We start from the raw sequence: 26335 nt of genomic DNA, 5'->3' as shown, positions 1-26335 counted from the left end.
GCTATCTCATTTTCCAGGAGAAGAAACTGAGGTTCAGGCAGTTAGTAAGTTCTCCAAATTTATACAAATAATAAGTGGTGGAGCCAGAATTTGGACTTTTGTCTGTTCCAAAGCCCTTGTCCCGGAACACCAGTTGTCCTCAGTTCCAGGTGGAACTGCCTGCAGAGACCCAGGCCTCGTCCCAGAGCACTTCCAGGAGTGAGACTCAGGCAACTGTATTTTTAAAACTCCACAGGCAATGATACAGGCCATCGTGCTTAAAATATCCTGCTAAATGAAAGAATCCAATCACAATGGACCACAGGTTACATGATTCCGTTTATATGAAGTATCCAGAATAGGCAAATCTGTAGAGACTGAAAGTGTTTGCAGGGCAGGGGGTGTGGGGGAGCTGAGGGGCAAAGGGGAGCGAGTGTTAACATGGGTACAGAGTCTCTTGACGGGTGATGAAAATGCTCTAAAATGGGTGGTGATCTTTGCACAACTCTGAATAAACTAAACTAGTACATTGTATGGTACGTGAATTACATCTCAGTAGGGTTGTTATTTTTACAAAAGGCTCCACGGGCGGGTCTGCTGCACGCTCTGGTTCAGAACCACTGCTCATACCATCCAAACGGTGGAACAGACCCTCCTGAAGAATGACAGAGTCCCAGTCCTCTTGGAGCCATGAGAGACGCAAATACCACTGGGAACAATGACAGGGTGACAACAAAGGGGTGACCACAATTCATCTAAATTGAATCCATAGGCAAGTCTGAGAAGAACGATTCAGAAACCAAGGAACTATTTGCAGCAAAGTGAATCAACACTTAACAGTTCTTTGTGGCCCAGGAATTAAATTGTTTACCATGCAGGCCTCACAGAAGGACTCTGGGAGGAAGAGCCCCAGCATCTGAAGCTCTGGGACCACAAGGGCAGCGTCTCTCCATGGCTGATAACCTCAGCAGAGGTCAGTACCTACACGCTGGCTATTCAGGACCCTCCGCATGACCACCATGCAAATAAAAGTCATTCCCCTGCCCCAGAGGTCATCAGTTCACATCATGGATGAGGTGCTACAAACTAGGAGAAAGCCCCAATGCTCCGATATATAAAGAAATCGCCTTCACCATCAGCACCATGGAGAATGGTAACCTGGACCCACCCTAGGCAAAGACTGGAGGAAGTGATACTCCACCATTCTCCCATCCTGCCTTCACATAAGCTGTTCCTTCCACCTAGGATGCCCAAACCCTCTCCATTCCTCCCCAAAACTCTTCCACATTCTTCGATGTAGAGTGAGGGTTAAATCGGGTCAGAGAGAACAAATAGGTTTTGTCTCGTGTGATAATTTTAAACTCTTGGTAGTGGCTGTCAGAGGGCTGTGTTAAGACCCTGAGATGAAGATCATATAGGGATGGGGATGGGGTGGGGGAGAGGGGCAGAGGGTGGGAAAGAGGGAGGAGGGTGGGAATGGAGCCTGGAGGGAGGTAGGCTGTGAGTGGAGGAAGAGCACAGGTGCCACGCTGTCTCTGAATCCAAGGATTTTCAACAAGTTGCTTAAAAACTGCCTGCCTCAGTTTCTCCACCTGTAAAACGGAGATAATCTCAAGCTCATCAAGGAGCAAACATGAGATGATGCGTTTTTCCTTAAAGCTCAAGCAGGACAGCTGACACATGCTCAGTAAACACTTGTTTCCCTTCTCATTCCTACCCCTCCCTCCCTTCTCACTGGGAAATGCTGAGGAGTCGTCAAAAACAGGAAAAAAGTAAAAACCATGGGACATTTAAAGGATACATCCATCAGGCTGATCATCTCCCGGCAAGTGTTGATGTCAAATCCATCGAATTTTATGTCCGTTCCTAAATATTTAAACGGCAAAGGGGGCAGGACTCAGGATCATTTGAAGACGGCGGAAATAATCTCCGTGGCTGAGGCCACCAGAGCCACTAGCCAGAGCATGGAGCCGAACGAGGTCTCCACACAAAGGTGGCGGGCTCCTCGGCAGAGGAGGCAGTGCAGGGGGCACCAGAATTGGGGTTCCGTGTCTGAGCCTCGTCTTTGTTGCTCACAAGTCACGGGACTTCAGCAGACTAATATCTCTGAGTCTGGTTTCCTCCTCCGTCAAGGGGATATAAGCACAATAATAATATCCGCCCCAGAGACTGGTCGGGGACAAAATGAGACAATGTGAGTGATGTTTTTAGCACAGCGCTTGGTATACGCTAAGTTCCTGACAAAACAGCTAACTTTTTATGTGCTAGGTATTGTTCTAAGCCCTGTACCTCTACGCCTCAAATTAACTCCATGTGGTAGATATTATCATTATCCCCAATTTATGGATAAAGAAACTGAGGCCCAGAGAGGTTAACTCGCTCAAGATCTCACGACCAGCATGGGGCAGAGCTGGGATTTAAAGGCAGGCCACCCGGCTCCACAGCCTGCACTTTCAGCCACAACACACAGCCTCTCAAAGGGCACCTGTTATCCGAACTCGCTGAATTGCAGGCACCTCCCTGGAGCCACAGCCATCCCTGGCCCCCAGCTCACCTCGCCCGTGCCTGTGAGCCAGGAGGAAGGGGCCAGAGACCCTGCAGCCCCCTCCTCTTCTCTGGGCTCTTTCTCAGCAAAGGCAGGAGCCAGAGCTGGAGCAGCCAGGGCCTGGGCTGTGAGCCCAGGGTGCCGTCTCCGGGATGCGCGCACTGGACCAGCCCGTGTCTGCATTCTCACACTGCCCTGCAGCAGTGGGTGAGTGAGCCCGTCAGTCGACCAGCTGGAAGACTGAACCGGGCTCCTCCCTGGGCACCACAGGACCTGCTCCGTGCCAGCCCCCTTGGGCTTGGGTTCAGACGGGAGGAGCCAGCCTACCCTCCTGATGCAGTCTGATCCTCTGACAGCCCCCAGGGCTGGCTGAAGTCTGAAGATGGGGAACTGCATGCTGTCTAGGAAAGTCAGAATCACCCCTCCATACTCCTTCCCCAGAGATGCGCTACAGAGCAAGGCTTCCACGGCATCAACATTATTAATTTTGTGGGAAAACATCACTTAAGTCATTCTCAGCCCGGCTTCTCTCCTCCCAGGACTCAGGACTCCTTTCTGCAGGGCCCCAGTGTCAGCCCCACCCAGCACTCCCTCCACTCCAGCATCTCCCTCCTGCTGGACACTCTCTCAGCCTGGAGGGAATCAGGGGTCAGAAGCCAAAGGCCCCTTCTTCCCACCTGCGGTGCTCCCGATCGGATGCCTGACCCACCCTCACCCCCACCCCAGCATCTCTCTTAGGCTCCCATGGACTTTCTGAAAAGCCCCAAGGAAGAACTTACGTTTGGAAAACACCTCATTCAGAACCTTCTTGAGTTCATTGGCACCAATCTCAGAATCCTAGAAAGAGGAACCCAGATACAAGTCATGTTGGACCCTGACAAGTGTTTCAACATGTTATATAAATGTAGAGTCAGACACCAGGTCCACCGACCCCGTGATTTTCAAAGGCTGTGACATCTTTAAAAACTCCAATGGGGCGCCCACAGCCTGGTGGGAGGCGCTCATCAATGGCGTAAGCAAGAACCCCCATGGCGGAAGGCTGCCACCCAGGGGGCTTGCTGCCTTGCCTGGGGCTTAGAGAACAAAGGGTGGCGAGTAGCAATAGTGGCAGCTGGCACTGACAGGCCACACACCCCACGTGGAATTTCCTCAAATCCTGCAAAGGACTCTGCACCCATTTTGGAGTTGAGGAAGCTGAGGTTTTGTGAACTGCTAAAGACCATATACATACACAATGTCATTTGTCATCCCCAGGTGATATAATTGCTTGGTGCTCACAGCTACCAAGTGGCAGAGTTGGGATTTGAAACCTAAGACTGTCTCACCCAAAGGGCCCCCTTTCCCACTGCACCTTTGGGAGCTGCTATTTCATGCAGTTTGCTGTTAGATTTCAACTCCTAGCGCCCCTGTGTTCACAGAGGGAAACCCTGCCTGCTCCTTTTGTGCCATCCTCTCCTGTTCCGGGGCTCTATCAGACAATGCTCTGCTGCTATTCACAGGGTTTTCATGGCCAGTTTTTTCACGCAGTAGCCCATCTCAAACCAGAAGTAGAGACAGGAGAGCGGGGTTTCCCACGTGCATGAGGTATGGACACTGAGCCAGAGGACGGGTCGTCCCTTACCTCTCAGCTGGAGGACAGACCTCAGGCAGGATGATTAACAAGGCACAGGAAGGGGCCCTGGACTGAGATCTGGGTTCCAATCGGGACCCTGCCCCTCACCGATGGTATGACCTTGGCCAAGTCACTTCCCCTCGTGAAGTGTGGTTTTATCATTTGTACCCGGTGGTCCTACTGCTCCCTCCTGGCTGGTGGAGGCGGTACTACTGGAAATAAGCAAGACAGGTGCACAGAGCAGTGTCTACTGTGAGGGCAGCTGGCCTCGTTCTGGCACAGAATAGGCAGTCCCAATAATAAGACCTCTGAACCCTCTGAAAAGCCTCGGGGCCAAGAAGATCAGCCCCGTGAGCCTGCCAGGAAAGAAGTGGGATGTCGAGAGTCTGTGTTCACACCTTGGCCTGTCCCGCACGAGGCCTGTGGCCCAGCCGGCTCCTGACCCTTCACCAGCAGAGTGGGGAGAGTGAGCGATATTGCCACCACAGCAGGAGAGAAAAGCAAGATAAGGTACGTGAAGAACTGTCCAAATAGAAGCTTTTTTTTTTTTTTTTACCAGTCTTATGTTCTTAATAAAATGTGGCCCCTTGGCAGCTAAGGCAACAAGGGTTTGGGATTTTTGGTTTTTTTGTTTGTTTGTTTGTTTTTTCTGCTTGCAACAAGGGTTTGTTAGTAAAAATACTGGTCTGAGCATCCATCTAAAACATAAATTGACTCATTTTTGCAAAGCTTTCACTAAATACTGTGCAAAAGGATCTGCATTCCCAGGTCTTATTCTCTGCAAAGCGTTCTGATGTGTTTTCTTCTCTTCTATCCTTAAATCCAAAAAGTAGCTCCAAGCTGCCCTGGAACGTGGAGAGCATTGTTTCTCCCCTTTTGTCTTGGATGGAGTGTTTGGGCCCCAAAATTCATAGGTTGAAACCTAACCCCAAGGTGATGGTATTAGAAGGTGGGACCTTAGGGAGGTGATGAGGCCAGGAGGGTGCAGCCCTCAGGAATGGGATTAGTGTCCCTATAGAAGGGACCCCAGAGAGCTCTCCCCTCCTCTTTCCACCTCGTGAGGACTCAGCAAGAAGTCAGCAGTCTGCAGCTTAGAAGGGGATCCTCACCAGAACCCGACCATGCCGGCATCCTCATCTCGACTTCGAGCCTCCAGAAGTTCGAGAAGTCAATGTCTGCGGTTGACAAGCCACCCAGGCTGGGGTACTTTGTTAGCGCAGCTCATAGGACCAGAACCACAATAAACCCAAGTCAGCAGGACGGGGAGAGAAGGAGCAGTGGGCACGCGTGTGGCTTCTCCCCCTGGCTCTGTGCGCCCAAGTGGGGCTGGCACGGGGGCCAAGCTTGAATTCCACAGGCCAGGTTCTGGGAGTCTCCCTGAGGGCAGGTGAGGTGGCCAGACAGACAGCACCCACCCCAGGCCAGGGTAACCGAGCTGCCTTCCCCGGGCCGGGCGACTGCTTCCGCCTCTGGAGGATGTTGATTTAGGGAGGCTCTGCCACCCCAGCTTTTTGGTCAGGACCCTGATCTGACAGGGCCAGTTTACAAACACAAAGGCTAGGCTCTGGAGTTTCAGCTTTTCTATTTTCTCAAGAGTCAGTCAACGCAGCGAGAAAAGTGGCCTCGGGATCATGATGCCTCTCCCCAGCAGGGCAGGAAAGGCCTCAGTTTTAAGAAAGGAGGAGGCAACAGACAGAAGCTGGGGGGCCCCGAGACCTGCAACCTCACCTTCTTCACTCACGGAGACTGGAGGGAGTAAAGACTAAAGGACCAGAGCGTTCTTGAGCGCTCTCCCGCCTGTCTGGAAGCTTGTAGATGCGCTCCACTCACCTTCCCCGCCAGCCTCTCAAACAGGCTCTCAAACTGGCCGTCTTCTTGATCCACCTCACTGGGATGTGGCTAAAAGGCAGGACGATTGCAAAGTAAGATGGGAATCGTTGAGGAGAACGAAAGGCAAAAATTTATAATTCATTCGGTCATCGTTATTGTATCTATTGCGCACGTATCATGCGCCAGGCATTGGGTAGGTAGGGGCAGATGGCGGCAAACAGGAGAGAGCCCCGGTCCTGGCCCGGGGAACTCATAGGCGCAAAGATGTGGGGCAGGGGCGTCTAAGGGCTTCCTTTCTGGGTGATGTGGGGTCGTGATCCCCACCAACCCTGAACTTCTGGTTTCAACCCTGGATCGCTTTCAGAGGCCAGCAGAGATGCTGAGAGCAGAGGCTCTCAGTCCGAGTCTGTGGGTTCCTGAGGGATTCTCCAACAACTCTCAGGGGGTCTGTGAACTCTAGAAATGGCCTGAAAATTTGCAGTAGTGTTGATATGTGGAGTAGTGTTGATAGGTATTTTCTTAGCTTTCATCAGATTCTGAAATAGCAACACAATTACAAAGTAGTTAAGATCACGGCCTAGTGGAAACAGCAGAACCAGGAGCCAGAAGACTGGACTTCGAAAACCACATTGGCTGGGGCCAGCCCGGTGGCAGAGCAGTTTAAGTTCGTGCACTCCACTTCGGTGGCCCAGGGTTCACTGGTTTGGATCCCGGGTGCAGACCTATGCACCACTCGTCAAGCCATGCTGTGGCAGGCATCCCACATATAAAATAGAGCAAGATGGGCACAGATGTTAGCTCAGGGCCAATCTTCCTCAGCAAAAAGAGGAGGGTTGGTGGTGGATGTTAGCTCAGGGCTGATCTTCCTCAAAAAAAAAAAAAAAATTTAATTAATGAATTAAAATAAAACCACATTGGCCACTTACTGGATTCCACCTCAGGGTTCTGAACATCCATTTCCTCAACTCTAATATCAAATTAATTAGGCCTGTTCCATGGGGTCATGTTGAGAACCAAATGAGAGCTAACATGTGTTAAAGTCCTTTGAAAATTACAAATCATTATATGAATGATTCTTCCAGAGAATTTCTGATATGACAATGGACTCTTTCCTCCCCAACTGTCACTACCAGACAGAATGGGAAAAGACACAAGCTTCCCAGATGTCTTGAAGAGTTTCAGAAAGCCAGGTCAATTTCTTCCAAAACCATCACTTGGAAAAGTCCAAAAGGTCCAATATGGCCTGATGATACTGTGCTAATAAGAGTAACAACCGTGGTAATAGTACTTACCTTTGTTGAGTACTTACTACCTGTCAGGTGCTATGTGTGCATTATTTCATTTAATATTCATGACTACTCTATGAGGTCGGTCTCATTGCTGTCTATATTTCAAAGATGGAGAGACTGAGGTTTTAAAGTGTTACGTAACAGGCCACGATTACACAGCTAGTAAAGGGTGGAACCAGGATTCAAACGGTGGCCCATGCACTTCTCCACCCCCGACCTGTACGACAACCAGAGCAGATGCTCTCAGCATCCTTCCTTCGACAGCCCGACCTCTCCAGGGCTCCGTTCCCTCATCTATAGCACGGCGATATTAATGATTATCATACTGTTTACACATAGGATGAGCAAATCCAACAACACTTCTAAACTTTTTAGAAGAAAAAATGATAAACACTTCTTATCTCACATATGTGATTTTAAAGTGGTTTTGTAGAATAAAAACACTATGTTATTTATGTAACACAATATACTATATGACGAAATCTAGTGGGAAATCCACAAATTCTGGACGTGGAGTAATATTCTATTATTCTGGGGGGAAAAAGTATGAAATTGCATACCCCAATATATGGATATGGGCATACACACTGGTACGTGGCAGGCACTTCGCCGCTAGTGGGGATCATGGCTCACAGGGGCATTTGTGGAGGGGAGGGGAGTGAGAAAGATGCTTTTACATGATGGTATATAGGGCACTTCATAGCTTGTTCATTCATTTAAAAACAGATGTGCTGGACGCCCGGCACATGTCGGAAACTGTTCTTTATCTGCGTCAGAGATGCACTGATGAACAAGACACAGTCCTTGCTCTCAAGGAACTTCCTGTAGTGGAATTATCTGCTGTCCTGAGAAAATATGTGTGAAAATGCTTTGTAACTGGTAAGGCAGCGTGGCAAAAGCAAGGACTCTTTTCCTGTTGTTACACTGCGTGTTGATGACATCTTCTCAACCCTGCTCAGATGAACACATCTAAATTCCAAGAGTGCTTTGTCCACCCTGTAATTTTTTCACTCCCCCATTCCTAGCAGGGAGTCGGGCCTTCGAATGTCTGACTGCCCACAAGCTGGGGGCTTCGGGAGGGAGGAAAACTGAAGTTCTTGAAAGCAATGGCTCTTCCAGTCTCCTGTAAAGTCCGGAGTCCACTGAAGATGTTATCCCGTGTGTGTGTGTGCACGTGCGTGTGTGTGTGTGTTGAGGGAGGGAAGCCCTAGAGAGAAAAGGCCAAGTTTCCCAGAAACCAAGATATCAGAAGTCCACAGGCCCTGGAATGCTGTGTGGCTCCCTGTGTGGCCCCCTAGCCTTGATCCAGGGACCTCAGAAGGGAAGGCTGGACCCTAGGCCTGGGAGCCCCTGGTTCGCCCAAGATTCCAAGCCCCAGACTTGGTGCAGAAGCCCGGGAGCCGCCCTCGCAGAACCTGTGAGCTGAGACACTGGGCGTCCCAAGGGAGACCAGTGTGGACTCACGACCAGAAGCAACTTCCTGTTGTTTTGCTGTTTCAGAAAACCCCAGACCATGGGAGGCAGAGCTGGGGAGCCCCATAATGACTAGGACTGAACTCCCGCCAGCCTGGTGCAATGGGGACTTAGAGTCAATTTTAGCTTCATTTAGTGGAAACCAAAAGAAAACGGAATTGTGCACTCCGCTGCATACCTTCTACCCTGGCCCACTGGCCTTTCTAACAACGTCTGGATCATAGTAAGAGATGCCATTGTGACAGATAAGTCCCCTGGGGGCAGCAGCATCTCTGAGATCCACAAGCACAGAAACAGCCTCTGGGGCCCAGTATTGCAGCCGACTCAAGGCAGGAGGCACTATCCGCCACTGGCTTCCCCACGGTGCGCCAGGCTCAGTTCAGGGACAAGCCGGAGGGAGGCAGGACAGACAATGGAGGCAAGCATTTCCTGTCTAGTAAACTCACCACACCCCCCCACACCCCCGCAGGGCAAGATGGATCCGTATTTGGCAACTTCTCATGCATCTGCAGAAATATGAGCTCAGAAATTTGATATACGCCAAACAACAGAATATGTCTGCCCCGCTCCCCATGCTGCCAGAGGCTCAAACTCGGCAGCTGTGGGGTGTTCTGTGTGGCATCTGCAGAGACACCCCAATCCATTTGGGTAGATGGAATGGAGTGGTGAAAGCTGGGCCTGTGCCCCCATGAAGATAGTCCAGCCCCACCCCGGGCCAGTTGTAGACACAGTGTGGCCCCCTGACCCTACCCTATCGAAGCAGCCACACTCAACATGCTGCCTCCATGCACGTTATCTGAAGGAGAGGACAGCAAATTGACGACAAGAGGGAGGGGTTAAGGCTGAGGAAAGTGGACGCACACTTCAAACCCCACGCACTCACGTCCTCCCCCAAAGTCAGCCCTGAACTCACCTCCTCCATGGAGCCTTCCCAGACTAGTGCTCACTCTAGCACCCAGAGACTACACACATGCAGGTTTAGATCATTTCCGGCATGAGTTTTCCTTCACCTTTTTCATATGTTTCCATCATTCAACCTCTAAAAGACTGGAAGTCTATCTAAGAGTGGGAGACCGGATCTCTTTCTCCCATCGCCTCCTCTGTCCTGCACAGAACTCCTCAAGCACACAGGAAGGGCTGGATCTGAGGGTCCAGCTGACTAGATGTAGGGATGATAAGCCTCCCCCCAGGGGTTAGGGATGTGTTGCAAAGCTGGGTCCCAGTGCTGCTTCTGTCTCATCTTCGTCAGGAAGAGCCAGGGCCTGCAAATGTTGTGGCCCTGATGAATAAAAAGTTATCACCTTTAATATATAAAGAACTCTTACAAATCAATAAGAAACCTCTACGACTGCTATGCACAAGTGCCAGAGCTTGGCATACTAAGAGATTGCATACCTCGTGCGGGTCTCCAGCTACCACATTCCCCATTTCCCTGAAACGCAAAGACAGAGAAACACATATGAGTGAGTAAAAAGCACAGCTCATGGCTCAGTGCTTTTAGGAAGTTCCTGACCTTTCTGAGGGCTTGGCTTCCTACCCAAGACCTTCAGTTCCTACTATCACCAAATTATATCAACTGAATCTCTTACCAGGACCCCTCCTCTTCTCCCCCCAAATCCTCACCCCACCCCGAGTTTTTCACCAGAGACAAGAGCTGCCACGTTCAGTTGGCTCTTCATGAAATCTAGAATCTTCACCCTGGTGGACCATTCTTCTGGAGAATTCTCTCCCCACCTTGCCCCAGTTACTACCCTTCTCCTCCCCTGGGAAGCCAGCTGTGTGAATCCCTGTTGAAACGGCCTCTGGGGAATGAGCCAGCAGGCCCACTGCCCGCACTGCATGCATACACATACACAGTTTGTGGTGGAGTGTGCGTGTGGTGTGTGTCGTGTGAGTGTATGGTATGTGTGGTGCATATATGTGTGTGGGTGATATGTGGTGGGAGGGTTGAGCTGTGTATGTGTGTATGGCATATACGTCATGTGTGCATACTGATTGTGGTCTGTGTGGTGTGTGTCTACTGTGTGTGGGGTATGTGTGATATGCATGTTGTATATGTGGTGTTGGGGGAAGGGCATGTGTGTGGTGTGTATAAGGGTATGTGGGTGGGGGTATGGTCTTCATGTGTGTGGTGGATGTGTGTGTGTACTGCATGGCATGTGTGTGGTGTGGTGTGTGTGTATCGTGCGTGTGTGGTGCTTGTGTGTGGTATTCTGTGTTGCAGTGTGTATCTGTGGCATTCGTGTGTGTGTGTGTGGTGAGTGTATATGCGGGGTGCAGGGTTGTGTGTGTGTATACCGTTTCTATGGTATGCGTGTGTATGTGTGGTGCTTGTGTGTGGTGTGCGTGGTATGTGTTGTGGTATGTATGTGTGGCATTCGTGTGTGTGTAGTGGTGTATATGTGGGGTGTGGGTCTGTGTGTGGTCTGTATGCAGTGTGTAGAGGCGGAGGTGGTGCTCTCATCTCATCCGGGTCCTGCTCTCCACGCCTCACAGCCCAGCCCTGCTGGGAGAAGAACCCTCTAACCAGGCTGTTCGTGGTGTCCCTTCTCTCCAGGCTTGACCTTTTCTTTTAAAAGAAAACTCCCCAGTGTCCTATAGACCAAAGTGGAGGGGGCAGGAGGGGGACACCCAGCGAGGACCCTGGGGACCTGTGGTGTTTTACAAACGTCCTCTGGGAGGCATCGGCTGGGAGCCAGGTTGGGTCACATCCAGGGACGGGGTCCTGACCTGTGTCAGGCCACAGTCCTGGGCAATCAGACCACTGCCCCCACCACCAGCACGGAGGGAAAGGACACGCACAGGGCTCTGGCTTTCTTCTCTGAGAACACCCTCAGGCAGAAGTCGCCGTCCTTGAAGGGCTCGAAGGTGGATGGCACCACCAGGTACTCCCCCGGGGGCAGCCGGACCCGGCTGGAGACCTCCCGCAGGTTGACGTAGGTGCTGGAGCGCGCTGAGGGCTGGTGGCCCAGGAAGAAGTCCCGGCCCAGGTGCACATCTGTGTGACACTCCAGCTGCACAAAGCAACAATCGGGTCAATTTCTCCTGAAATCCTGGAAGGTGGGGGCCAAAGAGTTTGGTTTTATTGTGCTGATTTAGGAATTGTTGATTTTTAACACTGGACTAAGAATGAGGAGGCCTTGGGTTCTGTCACCACGTGTCAATCATCAAGTGTATTTAGAGCACCTTCCGGGTGCCAGGCCCTGTTTGTGGCAATGACCTTGACACTGCAACCTTGGCCAGACTCCTTGCCCTCTTCCCGGCTAAACGAAGGGTTGAACAGCAGGGTCTCTGGTGTGTGCTCAGCTTCTCTCTGGATATTTGTCCTCATGAATCGCCCACTCATTGAATCCAACAGACTCTTATTCTGCGGCTGTACCTGGGGGTGTAGCACTGAGCATCCCAATACAGGCCTGTGGCTGGAAAAGCGAGCTGAAACCCTGGTCCTTATCCAAAGCAGCCAGAAGGGCCCACTCATGTTGGCCTCTCTGGGAAAACTGCTCTGCAAGGTGACCAGGGCGATCAGGCTGGGAGGCCAAGGCGGCAGCTCTTAAGGAGGCAGACAGAGTGGGCGGCCGCGGCCAGGCCTCCCTCAGGGCCGTGGCTCTCCCCAGGAGGGGAGGATGCTCCCCATGACCCGTCCTTTTGTTGGAGAGAAGGGGAGGCTGTGGGTGTATGACACATGCTAATTAGCGATTGCAGAGGGCTTCGAAAACACAGGTGTCAGTGTCATTACTGCCTAATTAAGCCTCTCCTGGTGCTGGATCTTTATGACCAATCTCCATCAGGATGCCTGTGACAGGGGGCAGGTGCTGATAAGCTGTAAGGGCTGTGACTTCTGTGTGACTCGGAGCTGGAATGCCCACCCTAGAGTGGCCAGTGTCCATTCATGGTCACCAGACCCTCTTTGGATCACAGGTCTGCTAAGTAGGGGAGGAAAGCGGGGCCACCTGCCTGCACCGGCCTGGTGAGGACCCCACAGGGACGCCCCAGCCAGCCCCAGCCAGCCCTGGCTGACCTGGGTACCAGGGCAGCCACAGCCCTTGGGATTCCCCCTAAAAATGTTTACACTCTGGGCAGGAGAATGCTGGGGCATGGCCAGCAGGCCATGGGCATGGACGAAGGGCTAGGGGGCTAAACATCATTCTTGCCATCCCTGATGACAGCAAGGGGAAGAAATGGAACCAGCAGGAGAAAGGATGTGGGAGGTGAGGTGGGGAAGCCAACTTTGGTGGGGTTGGGCTGGGAAAGGGGCAAACTGAGTTCTAGTAAGAACCCTGGGGTGGGACAGATTAGAGAAGCCCTGTTTGGGAGGCCAGAGCGGGAACTGGAGGACACTGAAGCAAGGGCTGAGTCCCTTCGGTCCTACCAGGACTCCAAACAGGCATGTGCCACCAGCCCCCAGCCCTCACCCCTTCCCTTGGCGTGGCTCAGCTGGGAGCGACAGGATGAGGGTCAAGCAGGTTTCACTGAGGGTGGTCCTCAAAGTGCGGGCCCAGGATGAGCAGAAGCATCCGTGGGGAGCTTGTTAGAAATGCAGATTCTCAGGCCTCACGCCAGACCTACGTAATCGGGAGCTCTGGGGGTGGGGCCCAGCCATCTGTGCTTTAACAAGCCCCCCAGGAGATTCTGAGACAGTGGTTTGAGAACCGTTGGTTGGAGACCCACTGGCACTTGCAGAGCACAGGATCCACGGTGACACATTGAGGGACCCGGTAGCCAGCGTGTTGGGAGAAGTTCCATCGTGTGCGCGTATGATCTTTCTCTCCTTTAAACGGGCCATTTCTGATGGGAACCACCATTGACCAGACTTGACTCAGGTTTGGATGTAATTATTTCCAAGTAGTGAAGAGCGTGTGCTCTAAATCATCTGTACTCCCTGATCTGTTACCTCCGTAATCAATGACATGCATTTGTGAGCCAACAGGCAGGTGGACCAGTAGCCTGCAGCCTTGAACAAGACATGGGCTGGAGCCTGTGAACCTGGCCTTATTGGCACATGCTACATAGCTGGCTGAGCCTGAGACCCTGGGAGAGTGGGGGTAAGACCACATCAGGGTAAAACACCTCTCAGTAATTAGTGCAACTCATTCCAGTTGGGGGAGCCCTGACACCACAGTGGTTCCTGACCTTGGCTGCACATTGCAATACCGGAGGGATCCGGCTATAATTGGTCTGGGGTGCAACCTGGGCATGGAGATTTTTAAAAGCTCCCCCGGTATCACCAGATGCAGCTAAGGAGAGGCTCACTGGGCCAGGAGGAATGGGGCCTGACTTTGTGCTGGCTGCCATCAAGGATGCGCTGTCACACAAGCCACACCAGTCCCTTCCCCAGGAGCGCTGCCTGAGGCTCCTCCTTCAAAGGGTCGAGGTAGATGGAACAGCTGATGGGTGAGGCCTGGGACAGCAGCAGGAAACCCCAGATGCTGGTATGACGATTATGGTATGCCTCTCTCACCCAGGTGTAAATCGTCAAGGAAAAGCAGGAACAGCAGGGAGCCGAAAAGATAAACGTGGTGTTTTCTTATCAGAGATCAGGGCATTTATTTCTGTCGGCTAGATAAATAGGAGCTAAGGTGTGCTACCATCATCTTGTTCTAATCAGACCACCAGGTTCACGGGGGCAAAGGTCACCACTATGCCCTTTCCACGGGGGCCTGGCAGGTGGGACTCAGGATTGTCCTTACCAACTCTCAGGGTTACCAGCTCACCAGACCATGGGGGAATCTGTCTGTGGGAGGACCGGCTTCCACCCGAGGAAGCAGATGCTGCTGTGTGCCCGTCCATGCAGGCAGCCACACTATTTCTTACCAAAGGAAGGACATGTCTGTCAGCACTCACGTACCTCTTTGGGGACCTACAGGAGAGAAGAAGAGAACAGGTCACCTGAGACTGCTGAGGTCCCTCCATCGTGCCTTTGTGTCCCTCCCCACATCTTGCAGACAGGCTGCTGGGGCCACTGGGGAGGACATCTGTGCTAAAGTGAGAGACTAGTCATCTTTTCTAAAACTGGAAAGTCGTTGATGAAGTTTAAGGCCATCTGTAGACTACTGAGCCCCAGATATCCGAATGAAAAAAAAAGGTTCTACCTCTTTGTTTTCTAGTTGTATAATGTACCAGGATCCCAAATTCTTCGGGAGTAATAACTGGGGTTTAAATGAGAGCTAGCGTCTTACAGACCTTCAGACCTGGCCTCCAGATCAAGGGCATGCCCAGAACGGGGCTCTCGCTCAACCTGAGCCATTATCCACCCTGCCCTTGGCTACAGTGACCAGCCCTGGAACAGGCACATGACGCAAGCTGAGTCCATCAGAGACTTCTCTAGGATTTTTGTATTGGAACTAAGGGAAGGGGACCCCTTCTTTTGTGCTGTGCTATTAGGGATACTGTGAAGAACGCTGGACCGGAGAACGGCACTGACAGCAGAGAGGAGATGTGGACAGAAAGGGTCCTGCCAGCATGCAAGTCCCTTGTCCCATGGAGCCCTCCTGTCCCTTGGTTTGGTTGCATGAGCTGGTCAGTTCCTTTTTCACTAGTCGAGGGAGAGAGAGACTCTATTATTTGCAACTGGGAATGCTGCCTCGCACAGATGAGCTCTCAGCCGCAGAGTGGAGCCCTCCCATGCCCAGGGAGAACGGAGGTTCAACCCCCTTGGGTCCTTTCCCCACTTCGCCCCTGCCACACACGCTCTTGACCGGAAGGACAGGAAGGGCATTGTTGGTGGCTTGGGTCCACGGGCAACTGCCTGCAACTCTGGAAACAAAAATTAGGAAAATATGGATCAGCTGGCATCGTCACTCTGGTGCCCCTATTAGTAACTGGCGGCAGAGGCAGAAAAGTTCAGGGTCACTGTCGCTCCTCCAATTTTGAGTTTAAAACCAAAATGCCCCATGCAGATGCCCTCGTGGTATCTTCCTCTCTGCTCCCGCCTAAAGCCTTCACCCCTCGGCAGGGACTCTCTGAACCTCCTTGGCCGCTTTCCACCCAACACGCCCAGTGCCGCCGGCAATATGCTCTGAATCCAGCCTGGCAGGAGGCAGCAGGCAGGACCCCAGGCAGTCCGGCGGGCCTCTGGGTGGCACAAATCCGGAGCAGAAGGCAGGAGAGCAAGCCTTGGCCCTTGCCCACTGATGGATGGAAAGAGACAGTCGCTTTGAAATGCAGGGTCCTGAATGCAAATGACAGGCCTGCCTGGCATGAGTCTGTTGTCACTGCAGGAAGATAACAGGGGAGAGAGACGAGGCCAGACAAGCAGGGCTCAGCCTTCCGGGCTTCTGGCTGCTTCTCAGTGTCAGACTTCCAACCTCAAACCAGACTCCAGTGTGCAGACACAGAAAGCCAGAGGAGCGGGTACAGGGGTCAGAGGATGGTACCCCTACAATCCCTACATCCCCCTACCACCCCAGGCCCCTACAGAGACAGGTACACCCCACACACCCAGGTACTCCTACAACCCCAGGCACTCCTACAACCCCAGGTACTCCTACCATCCCAGGTACTCCTACAACCCCAGGTACTCCTACAATCCCAGGTACTCCCTACCATCCCAAGTACTCCTACAACCCCAGGCACTCCTACAATCCCAGGTACTCCCTACAACCCCAGGTACTCCTACAACCCCAGGTACCCCTACAACCACAGGGTACTCTTACAACCCCAGGTACTTCTACACCCCCAGGAACCCCCTACAGCCCCAGGTACCCCTACAACCCCAGGCACTCCCTACAATCTCAGGTACTCCCTATAACCCTATATCCCCCTCAATCTAACTTTAAAACTGCTTGCTTCCCCAGTTGTCATGCTCTGAATTATACGCCTCTGGCCATGAGAAGAAGGCCCACAGATCACACACAGGGGGTTATTTTATAAGCAGCTGTAATTTGATGTCTGAAAAATCGACATGCTGTAGATGTTATTTACGAGAGCCAACGCCACGCCAGCCAAGCTATCACAGTGTGTTAGCTCACGTCCCTTTGCAGGAATGCTGTGCTGACCTGGCTATCTAAGGCGGGGCTGGCAATGAAGAACTGGCGGCCAGTCCCTGAGGAGCCCACCCTCAGCCATGCCTGCCTACAACCCATTCTCCAAAACCATCACTTACTTTCCAGCCATCAAGAAGCACGTAGTGCCCCCTCTGGCTGGAATGTTCTCCCTTCTCCACCTTTGAAATCCGGCTCATCTTTTGAAGCTTTGATCAGAAGTCTCCTCCTCCGTGAAGCGGTCCCTTCCTGAGGAGACCTCGGGCCCTGCGCTGGTCCCCATCACAGTGGATCTGACCTGCCCCGCAGTTAGGGGAGTGTGTCTGACTCCCCCCAGAAGGTGAGCACCTGGAGGGTAGTAACCATGTGCTTTTCCTCTGTCTCCCAGCTTTCCTCCCAGCACCCAGCACAGAGCATCTGCTATGCTCACTAACGCACGTTGAAGGCACCTGCGTACGGGAAGTGCCTTCTCAGACTTTTATCCCTACAAGCAAAGAATCTAGTTGGCTGCTGTTTACATTCTAGGTGCGGATGGAAGGGCTAAGCTGGAGTACGATTGGAGCTTATTTACTGGACATTCTTTTCTCCTGCCATCAAGCAGCAATTATTTCTAATTCCCATTCCTCCAATATAAAATACACACACAGACCGCACCCTAAACTCTAAAGCCCGAGGGTCCAGAACAGGAGAAAGAAAGGGGCTGGGAGGTACGAACTGGACAATTGCACTTTCCTTACTGGTTCTCATTACAATGCTTCCTTTTCATGCGGTCATTTATACTGAGACATTGGGCCTCCAGCCAGCTCTTGGTCCTCCTGATTAGAATTGTATTTTTCCCAAGAAATTCAGTTTTAACAAAATGGTATAAAAACAACCACCGTGAATCCCTCCGGAATTTGTTACAAGGAGTCTTTGTCTGTATGAAAAAGTGGATGTCAATTTGCTCCTGGCTAGGCTTGTCGAGACCTGAAGGTCTTGCTTTAACATATCTGTGAGGCTGAGACAGCCATGGAGGGGTAGTCACCTGTGCAAACTGGCGTGCTGAGCCAGGTACTGCAGCCTGAGAGGAGAGCCAGCTGTGACTCCCATTCCAGAGACACCAGAACTGAAAATGGCCATGTAGCTTCTGTCACCCCAGCTCATCCCTTGTGTGTCCCAACAAGTGTCTCTAAGATGCCCAGGAAGAAACAGAGTGTTTGTCTTTGGTTCCCATGTCCAGCCTCCCTTCTCCCACTCCGTGATGCCCTCATACTCCTTCTGTCATCCCAAGTGTCTTATGCCCCTATGTTCTTGGCTCCTGGCCCCTGAGAAGCCTATACCTGGAAAGAGTCTAAGATACACTAATGTGAGTCTAATGTCACTTAGCCCTCAATGACAGGCAAAGTTTAGTGAATTACATGTCTCAAGGTTAACAGCAGAGACTTAAGCCATAAGAATGAATCTCTAATTGTGGAATTCAGGCCTCAGTAAGGCCACTGGGAGAGGCGTATAGGGGAGCAAGGACAATGCTTGATTAGGAATATTCAAGCAATAGGAAAGATGCACTCCAATTACTCGTCAAAATATTCCCACCAAAGACGCCAGGTATGTGGTAAAGGATGATCCCAGCTCGGGAGTACCTTGTAGACTGCGTAGCCGATGCTGAGCATGCCCTGTCCCATCCTCTTCTGTCTCCTGCGATTCTTCTGCATCAGACCCAGCAGCACCGTGCAGCAGGGTTCACCCTCGCTCTCCTCCTGGTGGTCGTCCACCTCATCCAAATGGATTTTGAACTGGGGGTTGGTCCAGTACGTGGCTGGAAGTCACCCGGGAGATGGAGGTTCCCCCCGTGCAGGGTGAGGAGATGGGCGAGAATAAAAATGAAGGGAAGATCTTTGATCATCCCAGTGAAAGAAAACTCTGGCCAAATTGTGCCCAGTAAGCAGGCCCTCGGTGGGTTTTCTTTGCGAGGTGGGCAGGCATTCCCTCCCATCTCCCTACCCCACCCACACACCAGCAGCGCAACCCATGGCTTTGGGGAACTCTGCACTCGTCCATTTGACCAACCAGGGGCCTGGACACGCTTGACAGGGAACAGTCAAGGTGCCATGGTCCCAGGGCTACCCTGCCCCCTGGGAAGGAACCTCCAAGTCTTTCTGGGGAGATGGTTGACATCTCCTTGTTCTCAGCTCCTGGCCCGTGAAGACAAACCTACCTCCTGGAGGAAGGAGATCTCTGGGTAAAAGGCATGGGGACAGATGAGGACCAAGTCCAGAGGAGGCTGGCTACGTAGGAGGCTTCTGCTGACAGGCTATAGAGACCACCACTCTTGCTCCCCAGAAACCCCCATCTGAGGGGTATGTGTCCTCCCTCAGAGGGCCCCCTCTTCAGATCACAGCCTGAAGCCGCCCTCATGGCTCATCCTCTGTCCATCAGCCCAAGGGCCTCACTTGATGGCTTTGGCGTTGCAGCCCACTGATGAGACACACTCCCTTCAAGTGTAAGTCATTTAATAATGCATGAGGAATAATAATTGGCAATTAAGAAGCATGCCCGCCACACCACCTATGGATATTGCAAAAGACTGCTAGTTTCAAAGATGAATTTTTTTAAAATCTCTCAAAATAGTGACTACATAAGCCAAGGCATAGAGAGGTCAAATGGGTCACCCAAGGGCACACAGCAATTCTATGACCGAGTCAAGCAGCAGAGCATAATTGGAGAAGCCGGACATGAGGGGCATCTCCACGCTAGGACCTCAACAATTTCAATAATGATGTGCCCTGGGGGAAGAAAGGACTTGGGGGTGGAGGGGAGTTCTGACATCCTCCAAGCCAGGGTCCAACTTGATGAAAACACAAGGCATTCACAGGTGACCAAGATCACTGATTATTCTATTTTCTTCGCAAAAATATTACTTATTCAATTCCACCTTCCCAGAATCTCCCACTTCCAGATTTTTTATTTAGGGCACAAGTGGGTTGATTTTAAAACCAAATATCTGTACATTCCAGAGGAGTCAGAGATGATTCTGGAATCGTCTATACTTACATCATTACCAAAGGGCGGGAACCATCCATCCCTCTGCGACAGCTAGTGGCGGCACAGATGGGAGAGCGATTCCGTGTGTACAGATACCTTAGGCATCCCCACAGTTCTGAGCTCCCAGAATGATCCATGCAAATTTCCTAGGCATTTTCTAAGAGCTTGCTAATGGTGAGCGTATTTTAATTTCTCCCACATGCAACATTACTGCAATCCCTACGTTTTTTGTTTACTCCTTAACAGAACTAGACGAAGAGAATGGGCCATAAAAATAACACCTCCCATTTGTATAACGCTACCCAGTTTACAAGGCGCTTGCGAAGGTGGGTATTATCATTCCACTTTGAGGATTGGAAAGGTGAAGCTCAGAAGAAGGAAAGGATCCTCCCAGGGGCCCACAGCTGTTAAGCTGAGCAACGGGGGCAGGAAAGGGTGCCCCTCCTCCCCCTTCCTCTCTGCTCTGCACGCATCCCTGCCACCAGAAATGGGAGCTCTTGGTGGGAGGGGGATGAAGGAGGGGAGGCCTGGTCAAGATCAAGCCTGCACCAGTGTGGGACTGTATATAATGCTGCTTGCACAGCACAGAGCACAGCCCGCGAGGAGCTCGGTCCTGAGAAGGAAGCTGGCCTGCCCTGCGCTTACAGTCTAAGTTCATCAGCACGTCATGTCAGATCCTCAGACGGGGGAGCGCAGGGTCTGGGGGTGTGGGAAGTGGAGAGAGCGGGTTTTGCTTTCCTTCATTTCTCCTTAGAGATGTGGGGTCGTTTTTCAGTTTCTTCCTCAGGAGCTGCCTCAGCTGATTCGACCTAGGAGGAGCCTGTATGTGTACATATTAGTGATCTCCCATGAGCCGGGACAGGCTCCCCACCTTTCGTAAATGAGGGCCCAGATTAGTGCAGAGGCAACGGCTTGTACCAGACTAACCCTCAGGGATGGAGCGCCAATGACTCCCATGAGAGCAGGGAGTGCCACTCGCATGCCCTGTGTGTGGTCATCCCCGACCCACACAGTCAGGTCCCTCCACCTCCGACAGCCACAGACGCAAAGCAAAATTGCTGCTCTGGTGGATGAAGCCCCCCGAAAGAACAGACGTCACACCTATGTCCCTCTAGCACACCACTAGCCGCTCCGACCCAGAGCTCAGTGGGATGGGCGTTAGCCAGCTGGGTCAGGCGGCGGAAGCCCAAGAGAAGAACAGGAGATCTTGGCGCTGGGGGCCAAGAGCATGGTTAGTACAAAGAAGCACGTCCTTGGGGGGCAGGGGGCAGGTGGGTGAAGCAGGGACAGTCCGAACACACAGAAGCTGAAGAATGGTGCTACCTGAGATCAGGCCTCAGGTGAGGGGCTGCAGAGCCACCGCCCACCCATGCCGCCCTGGCCTCCAAGCCCCAGGGTGGAGCTGGGCCTCCAAGGGGTGCCCAGGAGCCAGAGAACAGAGTGCAAAGGCATGTCCAGAGAGGAACACCCAGCTCGAGGAGGACAAGCCAGAAGGAGATGGGGCCCAGGCAGACCTTCGCCTCACCTGGGTAGTTCTGGCAGCCCCCCGCGGTGGAGCCCCGCGTCCAGCGGCCGTTGAACAGGACCAGGTTCCATCTGTGCACCTCCTCGCTGCTCAGGGAGTCTGGGGACAGGTTGCAGATCTCCAGGCGAGAGAACTGCCTCAAGAAATCCGCAAAAGACATCCTGGAGGCAGAGGGAGCAGAGGGCTCTGGGTCAAGAAAGTCAGGCTGGAAAGGTGACGGAAGGCAGGTCTCCTGGGCCCGGGAAGAAGCAGAGGCCACTTCAGCGCACTGACACAAGCACGCAGGGACTACTGCAAGAATTGCTCACTGTTGCTAGCTTCTCCGTTGTTATGAGAGAGCCTCCATCACACAGCTAACCAACCAAGCACAGAGACGGACCGTACAGTGGAGGAGGCTCCAGCAGGCAATCCGAACACAGCCCCTGCCTCCAGCTTGGTTACAGCTAAGCCTACAAGAGCTCTTCTCCTATTCAGTTCTGACTGACGTCCAGCATAGAGATGTCCCCTCAGCAGTGACACATTCAGGAAGTGTCCTTATTTCGTCCTTAGCCCACCCACGAAGGAGGTTATCCTATTTCGATGGCAAGATAACTCTTAAAGAGACAGAAGTAAAGGCTTTGTTTCATTGGAAAGATATGGAAACTTAGGAAGACAGGTTGATTGCTAATGCACGTTGAGGGCCCAGATATTGTGGTTTCAATGCTTTAGACACACTGGAGGAGAGGTAGAATTATACTAGGGTGAAAAGGGGGAGAAGAATGACAGCCCCCCTGGCCATGCGCCATGTTGAATTCCTGGAATACACAGAGATGCGCTGCCCCCTGTCAGAACTGGAAGTGACCCGCAACTAAGGGGGCAGCTCTCCAGGAAGCAACTCTCTCACCAAAATTCTCCATCCTCAGCTTTCTTGTCCAGCTTTTCCTTCTGCCTGGGATCTATGTAGCTCCACTCTGGTGCACTGGGGAAAAAGAATAATAAAATTATAATTATTTTTAAAAAGGAAGCAGAGGTGGTCATTTCTGAAGGATTTGCTGCAGTGTGAGCTGTTTACTGCGGCTAAACTTCCCTCAAAGGGCCAGAAATGGAATGCCAAAAAAACCCCAGCCACGTGGAAAGAAAAGGCAAAACACACAGTAGGTGGGGAGCACACAGTCTGGGGAGAGGACGCAGGCCAGGGACATGGACTCCATGGGCACTGGCAAGATGATCCCAGACATGCAGCAGAAACGTTGCTCCGCAACTTTGCTCTAATTTCACTCTCCAAGCAAGTTTTACATTTCTGATTAAGCCTCCCAGGCCCCTGACCACAGGAATGGGGAAGCCCAAGAGAGGAGAGGCGAGGATGCTGTTGCAGAAAGGCACGCACACCAGGATCAGTCAGCGAGTTGTCATCCAGGCTTATCTATCAGGCTGGGGTGAAGACATTGGAGAGAGTCTGACCACCTCTGGGCAGGGACATGGTCCACTTCCTGAGCCTAAAGAATGACAGTCAGGCCCAGTTTTATGGCAATTCCCCTGAAGGAATGTTTGCCCGATGAGGCCTCCTGCTGGTGGCCTTTTGGTGGCAATACCGACATGCTCTGTTCAAATGCCATCTCCAGCTACCTGACCTTTACAAAGTTAGGTTTTCCTGAAATATCTATGCAATGTCTAAATAAGTGAGCAATATCAAGATCCAACTTAAAATAAAAACTCTCTCCCTGAATACTCTCAGCAGAACATAGATACCTTCCCTTCTCTGCAGAAAAGCCAGGCACCCCAAGGCCAGCCTCTCCCTCGCAGCTGGCCTCCAAGAGCCCCGAGGGAGCAGGCAGCGAAGCTCCCAGGGCCTCTTCCATTCACTGAAACATCCATTGGATCAGCACCAAATCTCAGAATGCGCTTGTTGTAAACAAAGATTAGGGGACACGTTGGAGAATTCTAGATCTCACCTAAATCTCCCAGTTGGTATTTTGGAACTAAAAAACATTTGTTTAATTTAAGTAGACATTGGGCTGAGCCTAGGGATGGTCCCTCAGAGATGAAGCCCCCTTCTCCCCCAACAGTCAGTGCATATATACCCCAGGCTGCATCTCAAGATGATGGAACATACGGTCCTCACCAGTCACCACCTCCCACCCTTAGACCTGTCCCAGCCTGCTGGAGCCTGAGCGACATCAAGAAAAGGAGAGGAAGTCAGAGAAGCCCTTTGGGCAGCTTGATAAACAGCTGTTGGTTAAAATGGCCAAAACTCAGGGTTTCAGTTTCATTTAGAGTGACATTGTTTTGGGGCAGTTGGAAACCGGGGTTTTGCATTTTGCTCAATCTTAGGCAATGGAATAAAAAAATCTTCAATACAGAAGGCCAATCTGTGGTCCTAGGGACACATGTTTCCTCTTGACACCAACCTGAAGGGAAGTGTGGCAGTTATGAGCAGTAATGATGTGTGATTAAATGTAATAAAGTTCCCTTCAAACGCCCCAGTGGCCTCACAGAGTATGGACAGGATGTGGGGGCACACTCGAGATTTAAGAACATATCAGGAGGGGGGTTATTATAACCACTCCCATTTCTGACGGCTCTTCACCAATGACACCAGCAAATTCTAATTCCTTTCCCAGAGCCAGCCTGCCTCCCCCTGCCAGCAATGCCAAGTAGAACGGAAACCGCTCCATGCTTTCTCCATCCTCCCGTACCACAGTGACATTGATTCCAAGGCACGGCTGTCCTGGGACGCCGCAGGAGGCCTCGGTGTCAAGTCACCATCTCTGACCGACTTCCTCCCCCCAGCAGAGAGGCCGCCCAAGGAAAGCCTCTCAGGGCGTTAATGACTTTGTCAGAAAAGATGGATACCCGCCCGTAATGAGCTCCCAGGGAGAGCGAGCGCCTCTCCCATCCGTCACTGCCGGCTGTGGCCAGCAGCTCCTAGGGTCAAGCTCTGCTTTCTAAGCACGGTTTCCTCTTGCTGAGGGGTCTGGCCTTTGTCAGAGTGACCAGGGTTCGTGGAATGGAAAGAATCCGACGGTGAGTGATGGATCTCACCTTTGGATAGCCACAGGTGATAGGCAGAAAACAGGCAAAGCCTCCAGCCCTGAACAAAACTCGACCAAGCTGCCATTTCTGCAAATGCCAGAGCCCAGATCCAGAATCAAAGATGACAGCTAAGTGGTTTTTGTTTTGCTTCTCCCAGCCTGGAACCATCTTATACTGTTTTCTCAACAAGCTGCTTAATTTGTAGACAGAAACCGCTGCCGAACTCACTCTACCCTCCGTCTCATGATTATTGTGGGTTTGCTGATGCCTTTCCTCAGGGGGCAGTGAGGACCAGGGGAGGGGAAAGGACCTACTCATCACTCCAGGCTCCCGTCCACTCCACTTCTCCCCACGGATTCCTGAGTCGGATCAGCTTCTCCGGATGGCCCTGGAAATCCACCTGCAAAGGCCACGCACAAAAAAGCAACTGAGTTGCTGCATCCCGCTGCCCCACATTCACGTCTGCACCCAACAGGATTGGCATTTGATCTTTCAAAGGTCCCTAAACAACCATGCTCTCATTTTCTCTTAACACATGTTTTCAGGCTTCGGCCAGCTGCTCTATTTTTCACAATTTGGTTGAATAAATAGTGAGTCTGGCACAAAAACAAGCTTATGTCTGCTTTAACTTGTGTTTCGGTTTTATGGTTGACTCAGTTCTTAATATACGAGACCTAATAATAATAAATGCCACCCAAACAAATATTAATAACACAGCAGTTCATATTTATTGAGTATGTATTACAGACTAGCACGGCGCGAAGCATTTCAAATGCCTCATTTGAACCTCACGACAATCCTGTGAGCTGGGTAGTGTTATTACCTTCATTTTACAGCTCAAAAATCTGAGACTGAATCTCAGAGAGGCTAAGTTACCCAATGTTACCTAGCTAGTAAATGGTAGATGGAGGACAGACCCCCCCCCCAGGCAGCCTGTCCCCAGAGCCCGTCTATACCTCCTTCCCCGACTGTTTACTGAATGCTCACTGTGAGCCCCACACTTGCACCTGCATACACCCACAGACAAGAGCAACCGTGAAGTCTGCTGTGTCTTACTTTCCTTTGTATCTTCCGTCATGCCCTAGCCCAATGCTTACACATACATGCTCCATTTGGATTTGGGAATTGACTTCATTCAAGAGCATATTTGTAAAACACAAACACATGTAAAATGCATGCATGCCATTTTAATAAATAGCAAGAGCTGAGACACCCATTGCATTTCCCTTTGGGCCTCGGCCATTGGGAAACCCAAAGCAAAATGAATTTCTCGATTGTTGCACTGTCTTTAGCCTAGAATAGTCTACGCCCAGATTGGGATGGTCTCATTGTGTCTATACTTTTCCTTGGAAGCCGCCTCAAATTCTTTTTGGAAGCAGAGTGGGGACTACCTGCATTCCTTCCGTCATTATACCGCACCCCGAAAGCAGGCGCGGGTACCACTGCCTTTTTTCTCTTTGGGGATCCTATGGTTTCCACTGCTTTACCTGCACAAACGTACTTCTTGGAATGAGTGTAGAATCTAACTCACAATTTCTACAACTTTCCTCCAGAACCGTCTTCCTCTTCCTGGCCACATCCCCGAGGACAGCCTACACTTCGTTAAAACCCATAGAGCTGTAGTTCAGAGACGGCACGTGATCCATCTCCGAGTGGGTGAGCGTCAGAAGGGCCCTTGTCATGAGCCAGAGCTAAGGGCACACATGTGGTCAGGGCTCTGTGCAACCAGGGAGACCATGCCTCAGCGGGGCTGGGAAGCTCTGGGGCTGATCCCCTCTCTCATCCTCTCAGGGATGCTCTGGACTTATGGTACCATCATTGCACACTGCCCTCCCCGCCCCCATGATTCTACCTCTTCGACTCCGGTGACAGAGTATGCGTGACCCTTCACCAGCTTCTGGCGGGTGATGGCTTCCATTTCAGCTGCACTGGAGACCTGGGTTGAGAATAAAGTCCACTCAGCGTGGCTGACTCTGATCTGGTTGAGGCCGGTCCTACAATGTTTTCCAAAGACAGACTACACAGCCACCGGGCCCCAGTGTGCGGCCGGAGGTGCAGGGGCAACCATGA

The 26335-nt window shown here is 51.7% G+C and overlaps 1 protein-coding gene across 1 annotated transcript in view; it reads right to left on the bottom strand.

Moving 5' to 3' along the window:
* CAPN8 (calpain 8) overlaps nucleotides 1-26335 on the bottom strand; it is a 62641-nt gene that overhangs the window by 4275 nt on the left and 32031 nt on the right. Inside the window, exons 6-16 of the mRNA XM_046679763.1 lie at nucleotides 26118-26201; nucleotides 24580-24665; nucleotides 22137-22211; nucleotides 21254-21414; nucleotides 18327-18502; nucleotides 14574-14585; nucleotides 11531-11742; nucleotides 10124-10160; nucleotides 5967-6035; nucleotides 3304-3361; nucleotides 1781-1845 (exon numbers count right to left, since the gene is read on the bottom strand). Of these exons, the coding sequence (XP_046535719.1) occupies nucleotides 1781-1845; nucleotides 3304-3361; nucleotides 5967-6035; nucleotides 10124-10160; nucleotides 11531-11742; nucleotides 14574-14585; nucleotides 18327-18502; nucleotides 21254-21414; nucleotides 22137-22211; nucleotides 24580-24665; nucleotides 26118-26201 (1035 nt within the window). The remainder of the gene's footprint in view (nucleotides 1-1780; nucleotides 1846-3303; nucleotides 3362-5966; nucleotides 6036-10123; nucleotides 10161-11530; nucleotides 11743-14573; nucleotides 14586-18326; nucleotides 18503-21253; nucleotides 21415-22136; nucleotides 22212-24579; nucleotides 24666-26117; nucleotides 26202-26335) is intronic.

Source organism: Equus quagga, chromosome 12 (assembly GCF_021613505.1).
Source record: "Equus quagga isolate Etosha38 chromosome 12, UCLA_HA_Equagga_1.0, whole genome shotgun sequence".
Taxonomy (NCBI): domain Eukaryota; kingdom Metazoa; phylum Chordata; class Mammalia; order Perissodactyla; family Equidae; genus Equus; species Equus quagga.
This window is presented reverse-complemented; position numbering and strand designations above follow the sequence as displayed.